General features: G+C 34.9%; 1 protein-coding gene across 4 annotated transcripts in view; it reads right to left on the bottom strand.

The window, feature by feature from the left end:
- Positions 1-26,082, bottom strand: part of sona (sol narae metalloprotease) — a 265,415-nt gene that overhangs the window by 57,482 nt on the left and 181,851 nt on the right. For all 4 annotated transcript variants that reach the window (XM_073955851.1, XM_073955848.1, XM_073955846.1 and 1 more), the window contains one exon: positions 349-475. In XM_073955851.1, coding sequence (XP_073811952.1) covers positions 349-475 — 127 coding nt within the window. The remainder of the gene's footprint in view (positions 1-348; positions 476-26,082) is intronic.

Below are 26,082 nucleotides of genomic sequence, written 5' to 3' on the forward strand. Positions count from 1 at the left end.
TTCACGTTTTCATTGTTAGGCCAGATAGTCATCATGCAGCCCTCGTATATGCGTACCTTTCCGTTTTAAAGCAAAAAATTTGGACTTCGAAACCTAACAAGAACTTCACATGTTACGTTGGGCGCCATTTATAAACAATTTCCAAGTCGAGGTACTTCTTCACCCGGAAAGACCTTTTATTTATATTCCCAGGCATAAATTTACAGGCGATATTTCCAAATATTGCATCTATATAAAATGTTTATTCAATTAGAGCGCATTCTTTGTATTTTGTTTTGATAGACGTGGGGGTATCCTTTCTATGATCTTCAATCTACAAATGTAAATATGTCTCATATTTAAACTTACCAAAATCACTTAAATGTTCCATTTGATCTGCACTGCGTTTATATATAACATGATGTGATTCTTCCGGTTGTGGACTTAATTCATGAGGCAATGGTTTTATCACCATATCATGGCCAATGCTACCCTCCTGTAAAAATACAGCAAAAATAAGACACGAATTAAAAACAGACACACGATGAATATGACAATATAAATTAAATGAGTAGAATTTTTAAGAGATAAATTTATAAGAATTGTCACGAAGTTTGTTGACACCAGGAGCAGCAGGTGTCAAACTGCATAAATACTAATTTAAAATAGAAGCAGTCGTAGGTCGTATTGCATGTAAATTGAAGTCAGATGTTATTAATAGATTGCAAAACTCAAATACAGTAGACAATTGTTAAATGCATTTCAGGTCTAACTAATAAAGAGGGTCTTTATTAGATCACATTTACATGAGAAAGCAATTCAATTTTTAGGCTGATGCGTTATTTGCCAAAAACGCAAGCTTTTACGTAAAAAACAGATAAATGACAATAGCAGCATCGTTTAAATAAACTTAAAACCGATGTAAACGAAGTGGATTTACTTCCAGGATTGCGTAAAAAAAGTTCATTCAAAATGAAAATTAAATTAGCACATCAAACTAATGTTTTGGACAAATAAGTAATTTACTTGACAGATATTTAATGGAATTTATTAAAACATTTTTGACGTAAATGCGGCTAAAATAAACATTACTTTTAAGGCCTGGGTACATAGCTGCCTCTCCTGCTTGTCTTGCTTGCTTCTGATAAAAGAATAAAGAAGGCCGAGCCAATTTTCGAACCAGGTTGCCCTTTTCTTTTTTATTCTTTTATCAGAAGCAAGCAAGGCCAGGCTTCTTATGTACCTAGACCTTTACAATAGTAAGAGAGGTTAAACGTAATTTACACCAGCACCTAAAACAAGTTTATTGGGCAAATATGTTATTTATTTGACATATATTTAATGGAATTGACAACTTAAATGACTCGAGTTATAAAGAAACTGTTTGATGTAAATGCAGCTTAAGTATGCAGGTTCCTTTGCATTAACTTATTTTTATTTCAATTATTCAATCCCAATAATTAAAAGAAGCTTAATTAGTTTCTTAAAATTATAACACATTCCTCACACAAAAAAAGAGCTCTTCACACTTGAAAAGTTGTGAATTACAAATTAGCCACATTGCATGCTTTGAACATAATTTTTTGCAATTCATTGTATACGAAATCGTATTGCATCATTTCATAAATTAAATATGACTAAGCATATTTGATTTGCACTCAATTTCAGTTAATTTCTTCTTGTGGCTTGTTACCCTTTTGAATTATTTAACAGTTAATGTTATTTTGGAAGAGGAAGGAATCCACAGATGATTGGCATGGGAAAAACGGAAGCATGTTACGATTGAAGGAAACATTTATCATGTGTTATAAATGTTTCTTTATAAATATTCAAAGGAAAAGAAGAAGTGATAAATGGTAGAGAAATGAAAGCGAGTATCTGCCATGGACCCTTGGTTTTATAAATTAAGTAAATGTTTCTATAAATAGGAATGAATTCATTATTAAAAACAAATAATCGCTTGTGGTCCACGTTGGGCGCCATTTGTTGTGTTCTATTTCATTGCACTATGGCGAAGCTACATACTATGTATGTATGCAATAGAACTACTGATGTTAGCTTTTTTCCTTTGTAAGGGGTAGTTTACACTATATGTAAATGTCATATGACACGAAATAAAAACATTCCATATCTACCCACGCAGGTAATGTGGAGACGTAATCTTATTACATTTTTGCTGGTGTGGACGCACAAAGTAAATGAAGTAAGGAAAATCCCCAATATTGCACATATTAGCGACTATATAATGATGGAAAATTTCATGTCATATGACATTTACATATAGTGTAAACTACCCCTTAATCATGATACAATAAGAAAGGTAGCATTATCAGCCCAGCTGAAGCCCAGCTGGTGGTAACATAATGTGTCAATTGCATTGAATTTATGTCAAATTTTGACATCTTATGTTACCAAAAACGGCAGTTGCTGCTACCTCCTTATTGTATCATGCCCTTAATGCAACTATTTTTTCCTCGCCAACAAACAACAAAAATGCTTACGCCTAAATACTAAGCAGGTTGGGTTTTTAAGTTTTTTTGTTGTATTATTTAATTTTTTTCTGGTTGACAAACTAAATAAAAACCAAATGCAGCTCAGCATGATAACAAAAATGCGGAAAATATTACCATTAAGAAAATATATGTCTTTTGCCTGTATAGCAAGCAACCACCATAACTCTTGATAATTTGGGTTTCAATAAACTAATTTTGCTGCATGTGGATTCTGTGGTCGTTTTTTGTGGTTTTGTTTCTCTCTTCTATTACAAAAATTATGGTTGTCTTGTTATTTGTCAAGACATTTCATTTTGTGTTTCTTGTGGTTGGTGTTTTTTTGCAATTTGGGCGACAACTTTTCAACTTTTCTTGGTTGGTGTTATAAATTAGTTAACGATTTATAACACATTTCTTGTTGGCGGTGGCGGCTGCTGCCGCCGTCAGCAAAATAATGAAAGGTGCAAAATACACAGACAAAACAAAATCAAAGAAACGTTTGAAAAGCAATGACAGCATAATGTAACAAATAAATGACAGCACCTTTGTGTGATATAAAACATGTGTGCCCAGGTGATTTAACAAGGCTGTATTAATTAGAATAAACAAAATTATAAGTGTATTATTTTTAATTTTTAAGAAAATAACAAAATATTAGCAGCAGGTTTCAAACTATATAAATACTAATTTTAAATAGAAGCCTGAAGCATTTGTAAAGCTCGTGATTTAAAATGTCAATTTCAAAAACATTTCCATTAAATCTCACATTTATCCCAAAATTCCCATTTTAAATGCCAGTGTAAATTTGCTTTAAGTTCCATTGTCTTTTTTATTTATTTATATATTTTTTTGTGATTAACTTCGCCACCATAAATATTCCATTTCCTTTAATAAATACTCATTAAAGTCACATAAAAATGTTTACTATTCACATATGTATATAATTCACATTAAAATCTTCAAAATTACCAATAAAATAATATTAATTTCCTTCAACTGTGTGGGGGGGCATTAAAATCGTTTTTAATGAATCATGTGGTTTTATTTTCTGTGTGTTATGAATGCGAACGACCTGTGACATCGTAATAAAGCGATGAAGAAGCAGAAGATGTTGTAAAGGAAAATGGGCACTTCGAGCGGATCATAAAAAAGAGTGGAAGGAAGTTTTGTCTCGCCAAATTCATTATACGAAATTAATATTACATTTTTCTGAAGGAAATTCCGGTGGTTTTTGTGGTTTTGAATAATTGAAATTATTGGCGCCACATATGTTAGTCAGGTGTGACAATTTCTTGGAAATTTTAGCAAAACCTTTTTGGGTTATTTCATAGGTTAATGTAAAGGAGATATGACATCTGAGGATGCTTTCGAGAAAACAAAATTGGAGGTCAGGTGGGAAGTAGTCAAAGATCGTAATGTTAGGCTACTAACGAATAATGATGAAGAAATTCCAAGATGGAGAGAACATTTCGAATAAAATAAGTAACGTCAATAAAATGTCACTGAAAACAGCGAAATGTACAATAGCAGCCCAAAAAAAATACGTATCGAAACGAATAAAAGCAATAGAATGATTAAAAGGTAAGAAAGCAGTAGGAGAAGAATTGCAGCCGAGCTATTTCGACCTTACACTACATCAGTTTGAGAGGATGAATGACTCCCTTCGACGTGGTAGGAAAGCATCGTTGTAAAGTTACCTAAGAACTTCAAAGATTGTAAGAACTGTACTGTTAATGCAAGAAATAATTCTAAGGCAAATTACAAAAAAAGAACATTCTGTGAAATGAACAAGCTGGCTTCAGACCAACTACAAACTGCGTAAACCCGACCAACATAATATGCGTCATAATGGAATAAACTATAGAGTGACGCACACCCATAATCCAATGTCATCGAGTATTCACAAGTAGATGTATCGGAACTGTAATTCTTGTAGGGCACAATATAATGGACTCACCAATCTTGGCGTAGGCTTCCCCTCCCTAGACAGAATGCTGTGGAACGAGAAGACGAGAGAATGGAACATAGTTTGTACTTAACCGGATTAAATAAACCCTCAATACCATAGCGCAAACGTCAAATAAATCCTCATAAATAAGGTTAAACCCGCAAAAAACTCTAAACAAACACTTTAAGAGGGCTTATGGAAAAGCTATTTGCAGTTGGTTACTCGAGAAGAACTCAGCCATAATAATAGAACGAATTAGAATTAGATCAGGACGAAGTTAAGACATGTGAGGAGGATGAAGGAAATACAAATACAAATATGCCCGAAATAATCATTCCGATCGACCAAATTCCTCTCTCCAAATCGCTGGAGGACAAATTTTCGGCATTGCGAACACCTCGGCAACGGTAAATTTTTCAAATCCAAGGTCTGTAATCTGCCCCGAAGACCTCTTAGCCCCAAACAACATTTGAAACCGGCCAATGGAGCTCAGAGATCTGACAAATCCATGATTGCGAATGCGTCGTCACCAGGGCAGTCGTTTAATATGAACGTCATGATTGGGTCTCCCGGGAACATAACTTTGCGGCAGGTGTTGAAATCAAAGAATATCATACACTAGTCCTCTGCGATGTCAGCACGATGAATAAGTTATCTCCTCATCCAATTACAAGCTCGGAGGCGGATTTAACCTGGCCAGCAAGCAGACTAACAAGAAATTTGAAGTACCACTGTATCTACTGTTCATCGATTTCAATAGAGCCTTCAACACGATCAGACTAGCTTTTATATGGGAAGCATTGGTCAGAAAAAAAGGAAGTACGCCGGAAAATAATCCGAGTCATAAGAGCGATGTAAGAGGATTCAGAACTTGCAGTTCTTCATAACGGGAACATAAAGGTTAAGGCAAGGATGTTCTCCATCGCCGAAGATTGTGAAGTCCACAATCTTCAGCTCCGAAGACCTCTTAGCCCCCCACAGCAATTAAAACCTGCCATTGGAGCTCAGATATCTGATAAATCCACGACTTCAAAGGGTCGTCACCAGGGCAGTGGCTTAATATGAACGTCATGATGACGAAACTCTCAAAACCAGGACTACTAGGTGTGTTGAAGGTGTTGAACTAAAGAGTATCATACACTGGTCCTCTGCGATGTCAGCACGATGAATAAGATATCTCCTCCTCCAATTACAAGCACGGAGGTGGATTTAACCTGGCCAGCAAGCAGACTAACAAGCAATTTGAAGTACCACTGTATATACTGTTCATCGATTTCAAGAGAGCCTTCAACACAATCGGATGAACTGTTATATGGGAAGAATTGGGCAGAAAGACAAGGAACTACGCCGGAAAATAATCCGAGTCATAAGAGCGAAGTACGAGGATTCAGAACTTGCAGTTCTTCATAACGGGAGCATAAAGGTTGGGCAGAAAGAAAAGCAACTACACCGGAAAATAATCCGAGTCATAAGAGCGATGTACGAGGATTCAGAACTTGCAGTTCTTCATAACGGGAACATAAAGGTTAAGCCAAAGATGTTCTCCATCGCCCTTACTGCTCATAAGATGCATAATATGGGTCTTTCTTGACAACTCGAAGATTTTGATTTTGATTATGCCAACGACATTTGTCTTCTCTTGCACAAGAACAGGAAATATTTCAAACGGTGAGACTGGAAATTTAATTACTAGTGTGATTGCCTAGTGTGATTGGCCGTCAGTTAAGTCAGGATATCCAAAGGTTGGAGATCCAACATCGCATTCAGGATGGCCGTTGAATATTGTCCCCACGGATCACGAAATAACGGTTGACCAAAAACTAAAGGGGAAAAATTCAATGGAATGGATTATTTCCGCTTCGCTTTCTTTGTTAAATAGAAGAATAAAAAAAGGCCGAACAAAATTCGAACTAGGTTGCCCTTGCCAATTTATCTTTTATCAAAAATAACTTATGCAAGAAAGCGAAGCGGACAAAATCAGCAACAAAAATCCAAAACGAAACAGGTATTCATAAACAAATGCCTCAGTATGATATACAAAATAATCTGGTCCAACACCATAAAGGGCTGAGTACATAAGTTGCCTTGCCTGCTTACCTTGCTTACTTCTGATAAAAGATTAAAGGGCAACCCGGTACGAAATTTGCTCGGCTTTCTTTATTCTTATATTTTTATTATGTCAGAAATGAAGCAGGAAAGCAAGGCAACCAGGCGAAGTAGCTTATGTACCCAGGCCTTAAGTAACATAGAGCTACGGAACTTGTTGAACCAGGAAACCATACAAAAGCAGAGTAAACCTGTATGGATTGGGGAAACATATTTTCCTAGCATAACCACAATGACCCTTGAATGTAATCCCCTAGGATCACGAATTCAAGGACGATCAATAAACACCTGACGACGATCAACAACCAGGAACTTCTTCCCATCAGCAGTTCAGACTTCGACATGGATTCCAATTTCACTCCATTAAGAATTTCATTCTCGTGAATTATCGCAAAAATGTTCGGGACTTTAGATTGTAGTTTTTATCAAACTTTTTGTTATCTTTAGAAGAAATGATGACGCAACTTGAAGGGTTCTACAAACTGGCTTTATTGTAGGGATCTGTAACAAAAGTTAATAAAATGTAACGAACGTAGTGCCTTTATCACGACTCTCAACTTCATCCCATTAAAAATGTAATTCTCGTGAATTTCCTCAAAAATGTTCGGGACATTAGATTCTAATTTTGGAAGAAATTATGTCGCAACTTGAAGGGTTCTACAAACTGGCTTTATTGTAGGGATCTTTAACAAAAGCTAATGAAATTTAACGAACGTAGTGCCTTTATGAAGACTGTGTTTGTACAACATAGAAACAGACAATGAAATCGCGATTCTACATTGCACGAATCGGGTGTGAGACATGGCTGCATTATTATTTGTTCGTATTATTGATAATGTGAAGAAAGAAACCATGGCAGATAACCGTCGCAGAATTTAATGCATTTAAGCAGTCAACCTGAGGAAGTATTGGGACTATTAAAAAAATAAAAGAAACAGTTGCAGATACGTATCGCGGATTTAATTGGACTTTAAGCAGACATGTTGAGAATCTAGATTGGCCTACTATCCACTCAAATATGGATTTAAATCTCGAGGATTTAGTTAGGCATTCAGCAAAATGAATTCTTTTATCAAGAGTTCGTGAATGAATTCTACTATCTTCGGAGTATGGTCTCAACCGAAAACACTAGCGCATAGGCTGACATTAAATTTAGAATCGGCAAAGCAAACAGTGAGTTCTTGCAATTGAGAAATACCTAGAACTCAATGGTTAACTATGTGTAACGAGATTACTTGCCACATGTGAGATAACGAAATATTTTATGACCTCTCCATACGATTGCGTTTGTGCACTCTCCCTCTCTTTTTTACACACTAGTCTAAGTTAGGTTAAGTCAAATTGTAATACTTAGTTGTAAAGAATATTTTTTACGTTAATAGAAACAGTGCATATAAATAAAGATGTTTCGGCGTTTTTATAGAAAAACAAATAAGATGTATAGGTGCCATCCTCTTTTAAAAATTAAAAAATAATGTATCTTAACAAGTTTATGAAAGGTTGACGAACTTTTCTCTGTAAAAAGTTTTTTTCTTCAAATTTCACTCATTTAATACAGTCGTCGTACGACCAACCAAATTTTACTTTTTGTGGTGTTAATGATGACATTTATATGATTTCCATTTCTTTAACTCCGAATAAATACATATATTTTTGTTTGTCAATTAAAACACACACAATAAATTTCAGAATTGTCATGGGAAAAAATATTCTAAAACCGAAAATGTCGATAAACAAATATATAACAACACATGCATATGAATTTTAATTAACATATCAAAATCTAAGTGTTGCAACGTGAGTTGTTTTGCTATAATGCCAGCAATTAAAAACCAAAACGATTTGCCATTTATTCTTAAATGGATGGCGCAAATAGATTTCTAATGAAAGTGATATGAATGACAAAGTGAGTAGTTTGTGTGGTATTAAAAAAAATATTCTGCACATAAAATGAAGCAAAAAAGTAATTTAAATATCACGTGTTTTCTGTATTTTTTATACAACAACACAGATGTACAAGTGGTTAATCTTGCTCTTCAAGGGCCCATAAAATATCTTAAAGAATGGTTGAATCCATGTTTGATGTTCAATGAAAATGATAATTACATACATTTGGTTGTTACTCTCATGTCAATAATGGTGAGTAAATTCCATATTGAATCTTTGTTTATATCTTCTGCCACAAATGACATTTAAATAATTATTTCTTTGTCAATAGCAAAGCTATTGTTTTGTTTCGTTTTTTTTTCAATTGGGCCAACACGTCATAACAGACCTTTACATTCAGGGTCACCCACCAACCACATTATTGATAAATAATTTGTATAAATATTTTGGTATGTCTGTGTTTCTCCCTGACAATGAAAATAATTTGCATAAGTTTACATGTTTCAAAATGTCGATAGCCTAAAATCCGAAAAAGCCTATGTAACAAAATTTTGCTACTTATTATAACCATGTTTCGTGAGATGTTTTGTGTTGTAACACACATTTTTTCATGGGGTTTTGATAACACGACCTTGATTGAGTGATTGTTTCTTGTTGTTTTGTGTAAATGCAATTGAAATCTTGAGTGTAATAAAGTTGTGTGTTTTGTCATGCATGTATTGCATTGCGTACTCGGTAATTAGATATGCATTAGAGGTTTCCATTGACAAACATATGTTACACACACACACACGGTTCATTAATCTGTTGGGAAATTTGTCAAAAAAATGTATTTTAGAAGCTTGAAAGTTCTTCATTCGTTAAATGAATCTGGTTCCTTAGACAGAATATCTGGTCTCCTTAGACCAGGGTCGTGCTTCTTTGCTTAGACCGTATAGTGAGGGCGCCCACTGAGTTGTTTTTGCATTTGCTTCTCTCTCTCACGTACAGTGTAAATGAATGAAAACAAACAAAAACATAATGTGGTTGTTGCTTTTTTTCACTCATACGTTCATACATGTCTTCGCTTTGGCTGTATTTCTGTGGTCGTCGCTGCCTTAGACAGAATATTCCCTAGAAAAATTCTGTTGAAAATGATTACTGGAAAGTGGAACATAGTAACACTCGGTCAATTAGAAGATTAGATAACTTATCGAAGTACTGCTTGCATTTAAAATTTGTTACTCCGGATGGAACCATCGAAGCATCGTGGAAACCAAATTATCGAAATACATTGCGGGCAACCCGACAAGGGTAAATTCATCAAGTGCGAAATCTCGTCGAAAGAAAATCTACCCACGGAAAACCACGGGTAAGATCTGTATAACACCCAATATAATAGAGAAGGAATTTGTAAAGAGATCACGGCGAAGTTAAGACATATGAGAAGGATAAAGTATTAAAATATGCCTAAAAGGATCACAATAGTAGGCCAATTTTCTCTTTTCGAAGCGCTGGAGGCCAAGTTGTTAAAAAGCATCCCCGGAATAAATGTATAAAGTCCGAGATCTTATCGTAAACAAACCAACTCTTGGGTAACCAAGGTATCAGTCAGCGTACGTAAAAATACTTTATGAAACATTTCCAATAGTTTCGTTTCGTATTTTCCATAGGAACAATACAAAACGAAACATAAACCACGTTGACCGAACCCTCTGTTTAGTTTTGTTCTGTTTACATTCGTGTGTGTGAACGAAACGAATAGCGAAAAGTTCTCAATTCTACAACAAAAGATAGAAAACGAAAAAGTTCAAAACACATGAACGATTCAATGAATGATTCGTTTGGTGGTTGAAAACCATACTTTCAACCACCCTGCAAACATTTTCTATCGCTTAAGAATAATTCGCGATTCTCCTGGGCGATTAATTTGTCGCAGGCGATATCGCCTAAAAATCTTCCGCGTATCACCAACCTAAAGCAAGTGTTTAATGCGAATCGCGATCAAGATTCGCTGACGAATCATATGGAAGATCTTAAGAAGAAAAAAATATAAAGAAAAAATTAAAGGACATTTATTTTTCATTCTTCTTTGCTTTTTGTTTCTTTCATTTGCTGTCTTTGATTTTTACAAAAAAAAAAAAAAACGCCGGAAAGAAGCGCAGAAAAATAATCTGATCAAAAAATCGTCCAACAATCTTCCAAATGTTTGCAGGGTTAAACAATCAAATATGTGTGCGTGTGTCTGTGTGTAGCATTGATCATTTCGCACAGCAAATGTTTGCCAAAAATTCTTTTTGTTTCGGTGGTGAACGAAACAACTCGGCAAAGCATAGCCGAAGTACATTTCAGTAATCGTACGGTTTTCGTATTTTTGTATTGAAAAGTTTGTGGTTTTGTTTTGTTTTGAGAGCGAAACGATTCAGAGGAACTGAAAAGTTTGTAACCTTTTGTGATTGGTACTGGAATTGTTTTGTTTATTTGCGTTCATTGGTAACAGTACGTAAGTCCCAATTTACATTAGGCGAGTTTACTTGCGGCAATTGTCAGTTTGTAGGTGAGAGAGGGTGCTGAGAGGCAAAGGGTTACCATATGCCTCACCTCTCTCTCCTACAAAATGACAATTGCCGCAAGTAAACTCGCCCAATGTAAATTGGGACTAAGGTGTAAAGGTAGAATTAGACGTGACATAGCCATAACGTCATAACCTTAGAAAACCAAAACACAATTGGTTTCTTATGGTTATGGCTATGGCATTATGTTATGTTTTATGCCATACTATGAAAATTTTCAATAACATGAAAATGAGTTTATTGCCAAGAGGTGTGAAGGGGGTGAAACTCTGTAAACAAGGTTCTGTAATCTGAAATTATTCTTTGTGTTTAAATTCGTAACTCCCAAACCAATGCAAAGCAATGAAAATATCAAAATTTTCATATGATTTCATATATGTGTTTAGACGTCAATGAAAATTTGGAAGAAAATGGAAAAACGTTTTCAATGAAAATTTTCATAGTCTGCCATAAGACATAGGTTTGGTTCTATCAGCTGATTGATATGGCCTTGTGGCCTTATGGTTATGTCATGTCTAATTCTACTTTAACACATAATTTTTCGCCTCGAAGACCTCTAAGCTCCCACATCAATTATAACCTGACAATACAGCTCAGAGATATCGCCTTCTTCATCGGGGCAATCGCTTAATATGAATGTCAGGATGACGCTAGTAAAGTCTTCTTAGTGGTGGTAGATAATTTGTGTCTCTCTGGCACCGATATGCCATATTGGATTGTCCCTAATTAACTTCTGATCTCGAAGGCAGAAACAGTGAAAGTCATTGGTTGCAAGACGAAGCTCATCTGCCGAAGATCATCTTCTCTGCTACCATTTCCCAGATCAAAATTTGGATCCATTTAAATAAAACATATAAATATATTATTTTGGATTACTAGAAATCGTTTACATCTTAAAGGTTCAAGCAAAACGTGTCATTTAACTTGTTCCATTTCATTGAATGTCTCTCAAATAAATGACATAAATTCACAAAATACCTCATTTAGGTGCCAGTGTAAGTTAGACTATATATAGATCCGCCGTAGATTTACTCCAACGTGTTTAACATTGTTTTATTATCTTATTATAAGATAAAACCTTCCGCTTTCCCAATCAACTACTTAATCCCGTTCGTGTTTGTGATAATTGTTCCACCATTGTTAGTTAACTCTTTGCCATTGCCACTTGTTTTTTAATTGCTTTTGATATAAATTCTCAATGTAGTTATCTTATTTAGCTGTCAAAAGACAACATATTTTCATGAGATATTTTCTTTTAGAACCATATTTGCACCATAAATGCAATTTGCCTCATTTGCAATGATTTATAACTATCCACTGGGGAGTGGAAGTAAGGTTGATTTTTAATTAATTATCAAAAGTATGATAGAGTTTCAGGTTATTACTATAGAATATAAAACAAGTGCGTTTTAAGAGGTAATAATTCCCAGAACTTGTTGTAGGGAAAGATAGATTAGCGAGATATTTTAATAAATTATTATTTTTAAATTGGTGACGTGGATAACAATCCATGGCATGTACACAATCCAGACATATGTAGTTCAAGAGATCAAGATTTTAAAGGATCACGTGAAAGTACTCACTAAACAAATACAAAGTTAAAATGGGAAGACTTTTAGTTCAACCCAATGAAAAATCATCTGCGGTTTCCCAGCACAGTTGTAAGGCAGACCGTACACCATTTTCTTAAAAAAAGTGTTGTAAAATTACTAAAATTTATAAAGAAAAATAGTAGAAATGACAAATTGTATATTCTGCAATTGAATACATATTTCACAGATATCAATTGTTTTATTTATCAATTGCATTCATGAAGGGTACGAAAATTGCAAAAATATCCTTGATTTTCTAAAATACTATAACGCCATCTATACTTCATCACTACTACTGTTTTCTCTGAAAAACTAAATGTTCTGAAAAAGATAAGTTGATCTGCAAATTATTAGGTTAATTATTTTATATCGTATTATATGCTTTTAGCAAGTGGGTTAAGCATAGGTTAATATTGGTTAAAATGCGGAGGAGTAAAAAAGGTGCAAAAAGGTTTTTGTTGTCTACTAACGCCATCTTTACTTCAACATAGCAACTTTTAGTAGAAATAGCAAATTGTAGATTCTTGCAGGTTCTGCAAATGAGTATATATTTCACAAATATCAATTGTTTTATTTATCAGTTGCATTCATGAAGGGTGCGATAATTGCAAAAGTATCCTTGATTTTCTAAAATACCATAACGTCATCTATACTTCATCACTACTACAGTTTTCTCTGAAAAACTAAATGATCTGAAAAAGATAAGTTGATCTGCAAATTATTAAGTACATTTTTTAATATCGTATTATATGTTTTTAGCAAGTGGATTGAGCATAGGTCAATCAAAATTGGTTTAAATGCGGAGGAGTAAAAAAGCGCAAAAAGTTTTTTGTTGTCTACTAACGCCATCTTTACTTCAACATTAAAACTGATATTGTGATTTGTATTGTAAAGATAACTTTATGACAGCGTCAGGCACCATACTTTTCTATTGCATACTTTACGGGGTGTCATTGTGTGAGTGCATGCTTTTTCAATGGGTTGAATTGTGTGTGTGGAGAGAGCAACGTTAAATGAGCGCACACGGGCGCCTAATCGCCTGACGCTGCTTTATGAGCATATTTAAAGGACTCTAATATAATCTGCAATTTGCCGGTGCTACGGATCGAAGGTAGACCGTATACTATTTCTTTTTTTCTTTTAAAAACAACCTATTGCTTTTAACATGTAATAAAAATCAATCGTTTTATTTGTCAAATAAATCCAACACCTTAATCTACGTAAATGTCTAACACCAAAATTGGCTAATTGACATAAAGGTGTTCCCACATACACAATTTGTTACGTGTCTAATGTCGAAAAGAGTAATGAATAACATTTATTGACGGTTTTAAGATGGCCAAGATCGTAGGCGTTAATTTGTCAAAATAAACACGTTCAAATTATGAGCATAAATCTGTATGAGTTTTACTTATAACACTTGGCATTTTTATCCAAGTTTTTGTGTTTTGGTGTAAATAAACTGAAATAGTTGAATGAACTTTAAAAATAACATGAATTGGTAGTTCACATGAACATCACAGTAGGTACAATTTAGGGAGGAAATTTAGACATAATGCTGCATTTACACATTAGAGAAGATTTTGATGTCAGTGGGGAACTATGGAAAGGTTGGATGGACAAGTATCGTAAGATTTTTCCATGAAATGGATTTGGTTTATCAGGAAAATATTAAATCCAAAAGTAAATGATATGGGAATCATAATCGGCGGAAACTGCTTAAATATCTTTCTTTATTTTCAATTAACTCTTTGGGGTGTAGAGGTCCTTTAAACATTATTTCCAAGCTGTTCTATCATTTGCAATTTTTTAATTTCATTCCAATACCACTGTACACTACTTTTTTCATTAGGCTTCTTTTCCAAGTGTTCTTTGGCCGACTCTTCCTTTTGAGTCCCTGGGGATCCCAGTCTAGGACTTGTCACTAATCCCATCATGTTCTTTCCAATCTATTGTTATTTTGGTATTTTTTAGAGTTGGGCAATCTAGTTCCTGGAGCGGTTCGATCTTTCTAGTTCCTTTTCCCAAAAGGAACTAGTTCCTTAATATAGTTCCACAGTTCCAAATAGTTCCGAGAGTGATATAGTTCAATAATCTTCCCCTTTCATCGTTCTTTCTGTTTCCTTCGTTCCAAATAGTTCCGAGACCGACATAGTTCAATGGATCTTTCTCTTCGGTCGTTCTATTTATTTCCTTCGTTCCAAATAGTTCAGAGAGTGAAGTAGTTTAACGAATCTTTCTCTTTGTCTTTGATTTCATCTTAGTCCCGATTTACTTTAGGCGAGTTGAAGTTGTCGCTAAGTCCCACTGATAACAGTAGTCTTGTCAACTTTTTTTTGATACTTTTCATTCATAATTTTCTGTTTTTAATGATTTTTGTCAGTAACTCGAAAAATGAGTTACAGAATTCCATTACTGATAGCTACTAAATCATCTGTGAAAAGGTTCAGAAGAAAACTCGAAAATCGACGAATAATCGATAATAATCGGTTTTTTGCCGTTACCAAAAAGCCGAAAGTCGAGTTTTAGGACAACGGAAATAATCGCCAAACCGAAAAATCACATTTTTATTTCTGGAGCAAAATCGAAAAGTCGAAAGGTCGCTTATTGCTTCGCATTACCTATCTCTACTTCAGCTATTTTTCCTGGGCTTTTATGATTAGGCAGTCCGTGAGTGACTTTTTGCCAAAGAATTTTATAGATATACCTATTTTTGGCCATTTCAGGATGATATTCCTTAAACTCAACATTATTTTGCCTTCTCACCAACAGAGACCATGATTAGAAATTTCAAGACCACAGCCTTAACCTCTTTTTCTCGGCGTTGATGATCAGTCAGACAGAGAGTCACTCATCGCAAAAGAATTTTATAGATATATACATATACATATGTATATTGTTGGCCATTTTGTAATTTTCCATGACTAGTTCCCCAAAACCGTGCCTTATTTAGCACCTTCCCACCAACAGTAACCCTCATGACAAATTTAAGAATCCTATATTCATTCGCATTTCCTGGCTGTTGATGATCAGTCAGGCAGTGAGTCACTCATCACCAAAAGTTTTATAGATTAATATTCATAAAGCAGCAATCAATCCCCGGGGGACATCTGTGATAAATTCATAGATGAAATTCACCATTATCCGTTCTGAAATTACAATTCATGGTATATATCGGGACTCGTTCTATCAAAGAAGTGTTGCGATCATAGCCTCCATGGTTTGTCATAGTTTACTGATGTAAATCACTGCATAGAAGAGCTCTTCCCTATAGTGGTTCCTGCTTACCTTGACAAAACACAAGAGATCTTTGTTAAACATCAACACTATTGTTGGGTACACCTTCAACAAGAATAGACCGTTAGAAAGAGAGAAGAGTCAATAATAAAGGCTTTGTCAAAAGAAATACTAGAAGAACATCCCAAAATCCATCAGAAAGCGACATAGATATAAAACAAGTCTCTGTAAGGGCAAAATTCTTTAAAAGTGGTCGATTTCTTTTGAAACCACGGAAGATTCTGTGGGTAAACTCATCGCGATCCCATATTTGTGTCTTTAGTGTAGAGTTTCAATCCATTTCCACTGGCATGGTGGTAAACTCTTTATCTTCTTTCAACTTCAACAAGTATGTATGTATATACCATTGGAAAGGCGAATGGGACATTAATAAAGTTTTTGCCGAAAGCACAACTGGGATAATCTCTGGTGGAAAAACATCTCAAAGACAACCAAAAAGATACTAAGGAGATAGAAGTGATTGTTTTCTTTTGGAGACAACTCATTGTGATCCCATTCTCTTGTCTTTAATGTTGAGCTTCACTTCATTTCTACTGACAATAAAATTGTGGAAACTTCTTTTCTTCCTAAGAGATCTGCTTTATGTTCTCCGTGTCATTCTAATGGTCTCTTGCTTTTTATTTAATGTTTTTACTGTGGTAATAAAATCGTCGTTACGACACTGATGCAATATTTAATTCTTAGTTGAACACTTATAAATAATGCATTTTCCAAACAACCCCTGAAGGTATGCTTCATAAATAGAGCAATTGTTAACATATTTTATTACATCAGGTATAGATGGCGTCCATGTAACATCTAAGATTGTTTCCATATGTTGCACCATTTTAATAAAAAAAATATCAAAATTCTTCTTAGGAGACTTCCTGATAGACTCTTAAGGCCTGGGTACATAAGCTGCCTCGTCTACTTGCCTTGCTGCATTCTGATAGAAGAATAAAAAAGAAAAGGACAACTCACTTCGAAATTTGCTCGGCCTTCTTTATTCTTTTATTTTTATTATGTCAGGTGAGGCTGCTTAAAGAAAAAAGGGCAACCTAGTTCGAAATTGACTCGGCTTTCTTTATTATTTTATTTTTATTATGTCAGAAATAAAGCAAGGCAGTAAAGCCAAGCGGCAATTGCCGCAAATATCATTCGACTTTCTGTTTCCTGCTAAAAAAATGTTATTTCTTTTAAAATTTTCCGCAAATTAAAAAATCTCTTTATATTATACCGCCTTACTTAAATATGCAACGAGAAAAAATCTTTAAAAACCGATAACATTATCGCTTCTTCTTAAGGTTTTTATTTTTCTGACATGAAAAAAGCTACCATTTACATTGAGACTTCTTAATGTTACGCTTGTCAATGCCTGTCCGTCTGTTTCCACTGGTCTTCTTCTTTGTAATTGTTTATTCATTTCGCTTTTTAATGTTTGGTTATCTTGATTAATTTGCGTTTGCGCCATGTTTGGATTCTTGACTTTTCTTGCTATAAAACAAAAAAATGTATATAAGCAAAGCAAGGCAAAAAATGAAGAAGCAGCAATCGTAATGGCAAATTAAAAACCAGAAATTTATTTAACAGAACTCCGGCATTACACGTGAAACAAGTGACATTTAGAAACTACAGAATTAGTAATGGCCAAACTGATGGCCAATCATTAGCCCCCCATCATCATAAATTAACGACTAAAGAATGGTATACCAAGTGGTTTATGAAGATTTGGTTGATTCTTTGTGTAATATTTAAATGCAAGGTTTTTTCTAATAACATATTACACTAAATGAGCAGATATGCCCACACACACCTCAAAATGTATTATTATTAAAGCAGTTTGTCTTATGGTACTTTGTCGTTGAGTATCTATAAAGGAATTAGGTGAAGGAGGTTGATGCAAAAGTGAAAGATACGCAAACGTTTGAATAAATTGTTCTAGAAAAAATGCCAAACTTACGAGGGATCCCAAATATTGTAACTTATGGTATAATGACATCTATCTTTCAATTTCATCACTGTTGCTACCATCTGTACCATCTATACTTCAAGTTCAATACTATTGTTGGGTGTAATATATAGTTATAGTATTAGGCGAAACAAATTAATACTGGGCTATTTGCTTTAGGCGTACCAACTAAAACTAGGCCCTATTTATGTGAATGTGTCAGGTCAGTCTTCTAAGTTTGTCAAACTGCGTCGTAGAATATTGTAAATATGTCAAAGAGATTCGGGAATTTGAACGGTATGCTATAACGCTATCTATACTTCAAACATAAAGCTTTAATTAAAATTTTTAGTATACTTTTAGGCCATCGTGGTGCAATGGTTAGCACGTCCGCGTTGCACTCAGAAGGTCTGCGGTTCGAATCCCAGGCCAAGCAATATCAAATTTTCAACGGTGGCAAAATTCCCCCTCAGTAATGCTGGCGACATTTCCTGAGTATTTAAGCCATGAAAAACTTCTCTACAAGTGGTGTCGTAAGACACGCCGTTCGGACTCGGCAATAAAAAGTAGGTCCCATATCATTGAGCCAATATGAATCGGCGTGCACTCATTGATATGAGAGAAGTCTCCCTTGTCCCTTCAGGGATTTTGTGGGGAACATATGTATTGTATGTAGTATACTTTTATGCTGAATATTTAAATAATGGTGAAAACAGACTACTAGGAATCAGACTATAGGAATCTAGGTGTAACCTTTGGTAGGAAAGCGATAAAGCAACTATCTTATCGATTAAGTGGATGGATTGAATAAGAAATTGTCGGTAATACTATTCCAAATCATGTCTATGTAAGGGTAGATCCCTTTGAAATTTCTTAATAGATAAATAAATGAAATCAGGTCCTACTTAAAAAGGAGACTGTATTGATAAATGGACGACAAAGTAGCTTCAATCACGAATATAATTTCGCAGACCATGAATATCACATTAAGTGTGGAAAAAGAAAAATAACATTTTTGAAAGACCGACAGGAAGTATTACAGGGATGAACTCTGCGTTGGTTGCAGTAATCAACACCAGTAGAGATGATCGAAAAATACCCTAGAGACCTTCGTGTTCATTGTCGACTTCTTAAAGCAAGATTGTCGCGAACCTATACGGAGCGGGAAGGCCGTAACATTGTGATATGTTGAGCTCGTTACAGTAATTGACCCTATAAAAATAAGACGATTAGAAATAAGTCTCCACAGGACTATCAGAAAGAAGTCTCCTAAAAATAAAAATAGTTTCCCGCCATTGAGTGAAACATCCATGATGTCAAAAGTGGAAGATCGGCATAGTGGAAGTCTTACGTCAGCGTAACCTGGGACAGTGATCGATATCAATAGACCTTTAGAAACACATGAAGGATATGATCACATAATTTTTGATGACCTAATACAGAAAAGCGATAAAAATATCGCTTTTTGAGTTTACAAAAATGTTAACGGGAAACCCTCATAGGGAAACCCAGTTCAGTTTTGCAGAAAACTATTTTTCTGTAAATGGAGTCATTGTGTGCATTAGTAATTGTACGTTCATTTGTATTTACATACGATTTAGTGTAAAGAAGAATTTATAAATAGAATGAGTTCCCTTCCAGCCATGCGACAAATAACATCTCTCGCGGCTGTTTTATTTTCATTTTCAAAGTTTTTTACTTAGCACTTTGTGATGAGACGAATAATCCGTCTCATCATACCCTCTCGGAATTTAGTGATCAAAAATGATAACGACACAATAGATACATATTTATAGATAATTTTAAATCGTATGTGGTGGTGAAATTCGTATCGTCCTCAATCACAGATATCAAAGCTTTACCCTGATTGAAGGCCTCAGTACATAAGCAGTATGGCATTCTTGCCTAAGTTGATTGTGGTAAAAGAGTAAAGAAACTACCAGCCGAATTCTAACTAGGTTGCGTTTTGCCTTTTAGTGTTTTTGACAAAAAGCCAGCCGCTTATGCACCGAATCCTTTAGGTTGGCATCTAAAACTGGTGTTGTAGGAATTTACCATTGGCCAAACTGAAGCGGAATCAGTAATAAGCACATTCTATAAATGCAGAAATGAAAATGTACTTGATGAGTCCATTGGTGGAATCTACCATGAAGTCAAAAATGGAAAATCGGAAGAGTCTTACGCCATGGAAGTCTTGGGACGAGTTCTGATATCCAGTGATCGACATCAGCAGGGCATCAGAAAGCGATGGAAGATGTGATCGTATTTGACAGAAATTCAATGGGTTTGACAAGTTGTATTTAATCTTTGGGGCCAAACTTAAGCGGATTCAATAATAAGCGCATTTAATAAAAACAGAAATGGGAATGCATTCATGTTCTCGACGAATTTATAGAATATTCCATTATGTCAACGGCAGAAGATCGGAAAAGTGAAAGTCTTACGCCAAGGTAGGCTGGCAACACAACAGGAACAAGTTCTGCTATCAAGTGAACGACATCGGTAGGTCATTAAAAATTCATGGAAGACATGGTCACGATAACCGGCTACAGATGGCGATACAAAAGATATTATGTGTTGTGATTTGAAATAGATAGACGGGAAACTTTACAGTGATGATCCTTGGTATGCAGTGATTGACGTCGGGAGGGTATCAGAAAACCGGCTAGGATGCAGTCCATTTTGATTTCACAGCACGTTATTTTCTTGAGTCCTTTGTGCAAAAAAAAAAAAATTTAAGAACTTTATTACATTAATGCAATTTATGAAAAATCTACATTAAATTTAACCGCAACTGAGCTATCTTCCTTCGCTCTCCATTGAATATAAGAGCAATTAGTTCTGCTTTATTTTCCCATCGCAGTTTGTGCACCTACAAGCAGCGACAACATTTCTTCCAAAGAAAAAAATCATTTCCAAATTGTTGTAGAAATAAAAAATTACAAAGTAAATGTGCGAACATGTTTGCGGTAATTCAGCAGAAGAAAATTCTTAATGGAGTGAAGTTGAAGTCCATGTCGAAATCTGAATTGTGATGGGAAGAGAATTTACATAAAACCCTTTGGAATATTAGACAAAATCAGTTGCCCATGGTTTAATGGAGAACTGGAGGAGTAAATTCAGTTGAGTTGGATTCCATTCGAAATGTGATGTGTTGACGGGAGGCAGGAAGATGAAACAAAATCAGTTACCCTTGGATTCGATGGTGAACTGAAGAAGTAAATTCCGTTGAGTTGGATTTCATTCAAAATCTGAACTGTTGCCGGGGAACAAATTAGATAGAACTCTTAGGAAGATGAAGCAACATAAGTTGGGCGTGGATTCGATGGAGAACATGAAAGCAAATTACATAAAAACTCTTAGGAGTTGAAGCAATATCAGTTGGCCGTGGATTCGATGGAGAAGAGGAGTAGTAAATTCTGTTGAGTTGGATTCCATTCGAAATCTGAACTGTTGACGGGAAGCAAATTACATAAAAACTCTTAGGTGAAGTAAATCCAGTTGGGTTTAAATTTAATAGATTATTTTCTCTTTCTTAACCCTTTTATCAGGAAGATGAAGTAAAATCGGTTGACAGTGGATTCGGTTACGATTGAATTTAATGAATTATTTTTTTCTCTCTCTCTCTCTCTTAACCCTTTTTTCACTAAATTTATTATATGAAAACTAGTTTTTCAATTATTGAAGATTATTTTTATACCCCGAGAACTTCTTAAGAATATTTTATGCTCGACCACCTAAGCAAAAACATTTGCAACATTGTTGCACAAATCTTAAATTATCAAGCTGCTTTTGGACACCACGTAAATGATTATTTAAACATTCATTTATAGAAAGAAAAAAAAACTATAACGGATTTATTAAACTTCAAAATTTAAATTATAAATTACTAAATAACCTTGACAGACGTCATGTACAAATCGTTATAAAAATGTCATATTAGATGTTAATACTAATAATAATGAACAGTATTTGTGATAGATTAGGCTCTGTACCAAAGCAAAGCCAGACTAAAACGAAATTCCCAGCCTACAAGAACTCTTTTCAAACAATTATTCAATCCCACTTGGTTTTTCATAGAACAAGAACAAGGATAACAACTTCGTTTTTGCCTGAAGAAAAAAAATGCGTGCAGTGACTTTGATAGATAATGACTTTGACAAATCAAATGTCAAATTGACAAAAAAAAAATAATAAATAAAATCTCAAAACCAAGTCCAACTAAAACCCATTCATAATCCATGCAATAATCATATTTACAAAGAGAAGAAAAAAAACAAAACCAATCTTTAAAGCCTAGCAAATTCACATTGAACTTGTTCTTTTGCCAAGAATTCTTGCAGTAGAATTCCAAAAAAAAAAAAAGATTTATTAAAATCATTGTCCGGCTTTAAGTCTGAAATCTGAAACAGCTTTCAATTACAATTAAATGATAGAAATATAAGTAGTTGAAAAAAAACAACATCTCGACTAATTGCTTGTAAATTGTTGAGTATTAAAATCTAGAATTGTAAAAACTAAAAATCTCTCGCAAAAGTACATTTGACCATCGTCATGCACGTTATTCACTTGGCCAATTCTTAAGGTCATGTCTTTGCTTGAAATTACAAAAAAGAAAAATTGGTTTTGAAAAAATCCATTTGAAATTCAAGTGCGTTTTTTTCATTCCACTTGTAGCCATGTCACTTATATTAGATCTACATAATGTAATTTAACGCTTTGCCAAACCAACTTCTAAGAACATAATTCTTGAGGTAATCGAAGTAACACGAACACAAAAAATACTGTAATAATTATTATTATTCTTGGTCAATTGTGTAAATGTTTGAGTGTGGTTTTTTTGTTTGGCAACTTGTTTTAGAGCCAAACCACAAAACCACTGTTATGGTCAATGTTAATTTCGCTCGAAAACAACAAACGCATTTTATTGCAATTGTTTTGGGAGCGAGCGATAGGACGGGAGGGGGTTAAATATCCAAAAGAATTACATTAAATCGTAAACTAGTATAAGGTGTTATTAATTTAGTATTTAACTGTAGGGGGTTGTATTTAGTTGAGCACACTATAAGAGGTATATTGACTGAACTGGACATAATACGGGTAACAGTCAAGTCCTAAATTCCGTTTCTTCTCTATAAAATAAGAAGAAGAACTCTGCAAATTTAAGAAAAAGTCACACAGTCACGGGAGCAGATCCGCCTGAATTTACTTGGCGAAATATGATGAAGAGAAACGAGGAGTGGTTGCAACATTCCATAGTTTCCACAGGAAGGTAATATCAATGGAAGCCGAAACAGGTGTTCAGCGCTAAAGTGAAAGTCGAAGATGGACTATTCCGAGCAAAAAATGAAATTTATGAAATGTAGAGTCTGCCTGATTCGATACAGTACACACGATGTCGTGAAAAAGCACTCCGTTCATTACATTGTGTTAGCATTTGTGTAGAGATACTTGGTAGGTAGGTAAGTCAATTTGTAGATCCCTACAAGCTGCGACATAATTTCTTTCAAAGACAAAACAATTGTACAATTTTGTTATAAAATAAAAAATTTACTGACTACAGTCGGGAATATCTGTTCGGTAATTAACTAGAAGTAGTGAATTCGAAGTCACTGTACAAATTAAAGAAATTAAGCAAAATTAGTTCCGATTCCGAATCGCGCCGGAATATGTACTCTACAACTAACTTTCGTCTGCAGAAAATCAATCTTCCTTTCGGAGTTAATTTCCCTTAGTGTAAGAATGTTAAGCAAGTTGCTCGAGACAGTCATCGCAAAGCTGAGAAAGATTCAGCTTTGTTGAAGTTAAGCAACGGTAAAATGAGGTCGCTAATTTTCCAAATAAACATGACGGAAAAAACCGGCCTATCAGTTTTCTTCAAGGTAGCCAAACTAACATTCATCTGCTTTCGAGAATTCAATTTCCTGGGAAAAAAGGTGCCGACGCCGTGGTAGACTCAACTTTCTTGAACATAAGCAAATGTGATATTCCGTCGATATTTTTTCCACCCAGCTTGGGAAAGCTCCCTTACCAAAAATGTCTGAATGCACACTAACCCCTAACCGGATTATCCAGACTCTCTCCTTTTCAAGAAACTGAAATAGATCGGCATGTAGAAAAAATGTTCCGTTAGGAGACACTTAAGGTTCCAGGTTTATTTCAAGCCAGCATAAGAGTTTCATCAAGTCAATGAAAGTCTCGAGGATTAACTGTCCTATGGAGATTCCACATTTGCTTTTGAGAACTCAATCCGATGCTACAGCTGAGGTAAATTTAGATTTGTTGAAGTTAAACAAAGGTGAGATATGGTTTCTAAGTTGATAGAAAGTGTTACCGTTAAGGTGGTGTCCTTCCGAGAAGCGATCAATCAGTTTGCAGTTCGATGTTCAGGTTTCTGTTTCCCTATTAATTTTAGGACGCATGCTGCAGCTTCTTCTGTAAGTGCTGCACAAGATGTAACATTCATTTTGCACAGAATTGAGATTACAGCAAGGTCGCCGCCCTTCCGGATTACTTATTACTTTTATTAATTCTCTAGATAAATGATTTTTCTTCAGATTTCTCAATGACTGCTATGAAAGATCATCTGAGATAATCAACTTATCAGTTCTAGGATTTCAATCACCAGAAGTAGCCACCTTAGAGTAGTTAAAGTACTCGACTTCACTAGTCGGTGTTATAGCTTTCCGGAGTCAGATGGGCATGCGACTTAACTTTTTTAAATTCTGTACCTTGGCCGAGCCTGTTTCTGTAGATTGTATCCAAGACGTAGCTTCTTCACTAAAATGTCTGGAAGCAGCAGCAATTTTGGGACTTTCTCTATGGCCATCCATGCTCGACATTAACTGTTCGCCTAGGGACTTTTATAGACTTTTTATCTTGGCAGGCACTTTGATTTCTTTGTTAAGTCAAGTTGAGCATTGACATCATCAGTGAGGATGACATACTTCAGGGAAATTTTAATTTAGCATTATTTGTTCTTTCGAAAACTGAGTTTTGGAAATACAGGTTGTGGCTTGGACAACAAGATTCATAAAAAAGCGAAAACAAGTTCATGTATAGTTCACAAATGAACTAGTTCAGTTGAAGGATTCATTGAAAAGAGCGTATTAAATAGATCAGTTGATACAGTTCATTCTAGTTCACTGAGCAACGAGAAAAGATCAGCGAAGGAACGACTAAAGAACCAACGATCTATGTACCTCAGCACGTTCACTAACAGCAGACAAGCAGAGCTTATTTACGAACTAAAAGAACAACCTAGTTCATTAAAAAGAGCTACAAGTTCTTTTGAACTATTCATTGAAAAGAGCGTATGAACTAGATCAGTTGATACAGTTAATTTTTCATTTCATGGAGCACCGACTGAAATATGAACGACTAAAGAAGAAGCTATCCATTTCATCACGTTCGCTGATGCTGACAGCTGACTGGCAGAGGTTATTGATGAACTAAAAGAACGATCTAGTTCACTTAAAAGAGCTAAAATAAAAGGAACGATAAGCTAAATGAACTGGAAAGTATAACTCTACTCGAAAAGGAGAAGAGTAATTCGTAACGTGTGATTATTTAACTGAAAGAATGCCTTTCTGCATAGAAGTCGGAACATGACTGAGTGATTTTAAACGAATAATAGTACAAACAACTGTGATTGGTGCTGAGAAATATGCTGAAGATGTACATAGTTGCGGATCTTGAACGAGATAAGAGGGTTATTTTAAAATTGAGTATTTGTATTTCGACGTGGATTCTAGAACCTGAAGTTTTAATGCAATCCTGAAGGAAAAAATCTAAGAAATTGATGAAGGTTTTCAATACAGCATAACATTTGGACTAAGCGGAACATATTGTTTCTTCGTGTTAAATAAATTAGGGAGTATGGCAATGTACGAAGCCGAAGGTTGGTTTGACATCTTGGGGGCGATGTATGTAGAGTTCAGACAGTTGGTCGCAGAAAAAGCAGAGATTCAAACTACAACGAATTGATTTAAAGTAATGTAATGAAAGAGTTAAATTAGAAGCTGGAATCAATTCAATTTATGACACGCTAAAATTTGTGACATAATAAAGGGTTCTTTGAATTTCTGTATTTCGTTGTGGATTCTAGAACCTGGAGTGTTAATGAAACCCTGTAAGGAAAATAGAAGATTTTTCGCAAAGCAGTGGATTTAATAGATTAATGTGATTACGTGACAAATAAATTGAAGGATATGTCAATGTACGGATCTGAAAGTTCGGTTGACAATTTGTAGGCGATGTACAGTTCAAAAAATTACATTCAGAGGAAACAGATTCAGTTTGT

Source organism: Musca autumnalis, unplaced genomic scaffold (assembly GCF_047663935.1).
Source record: "Musca autumnalis isolate F117 unplaced genomic scaffold, ASM4766393v1 scaffold_5, whole genome shotgun sequence".
NCBI classification, from domain to species: domain Eukaryota; kingdom Metazoa; phylum Arthropoda; class Insecta; order Diptera; family Muscidae; genus Musca; species Musca autumnalis.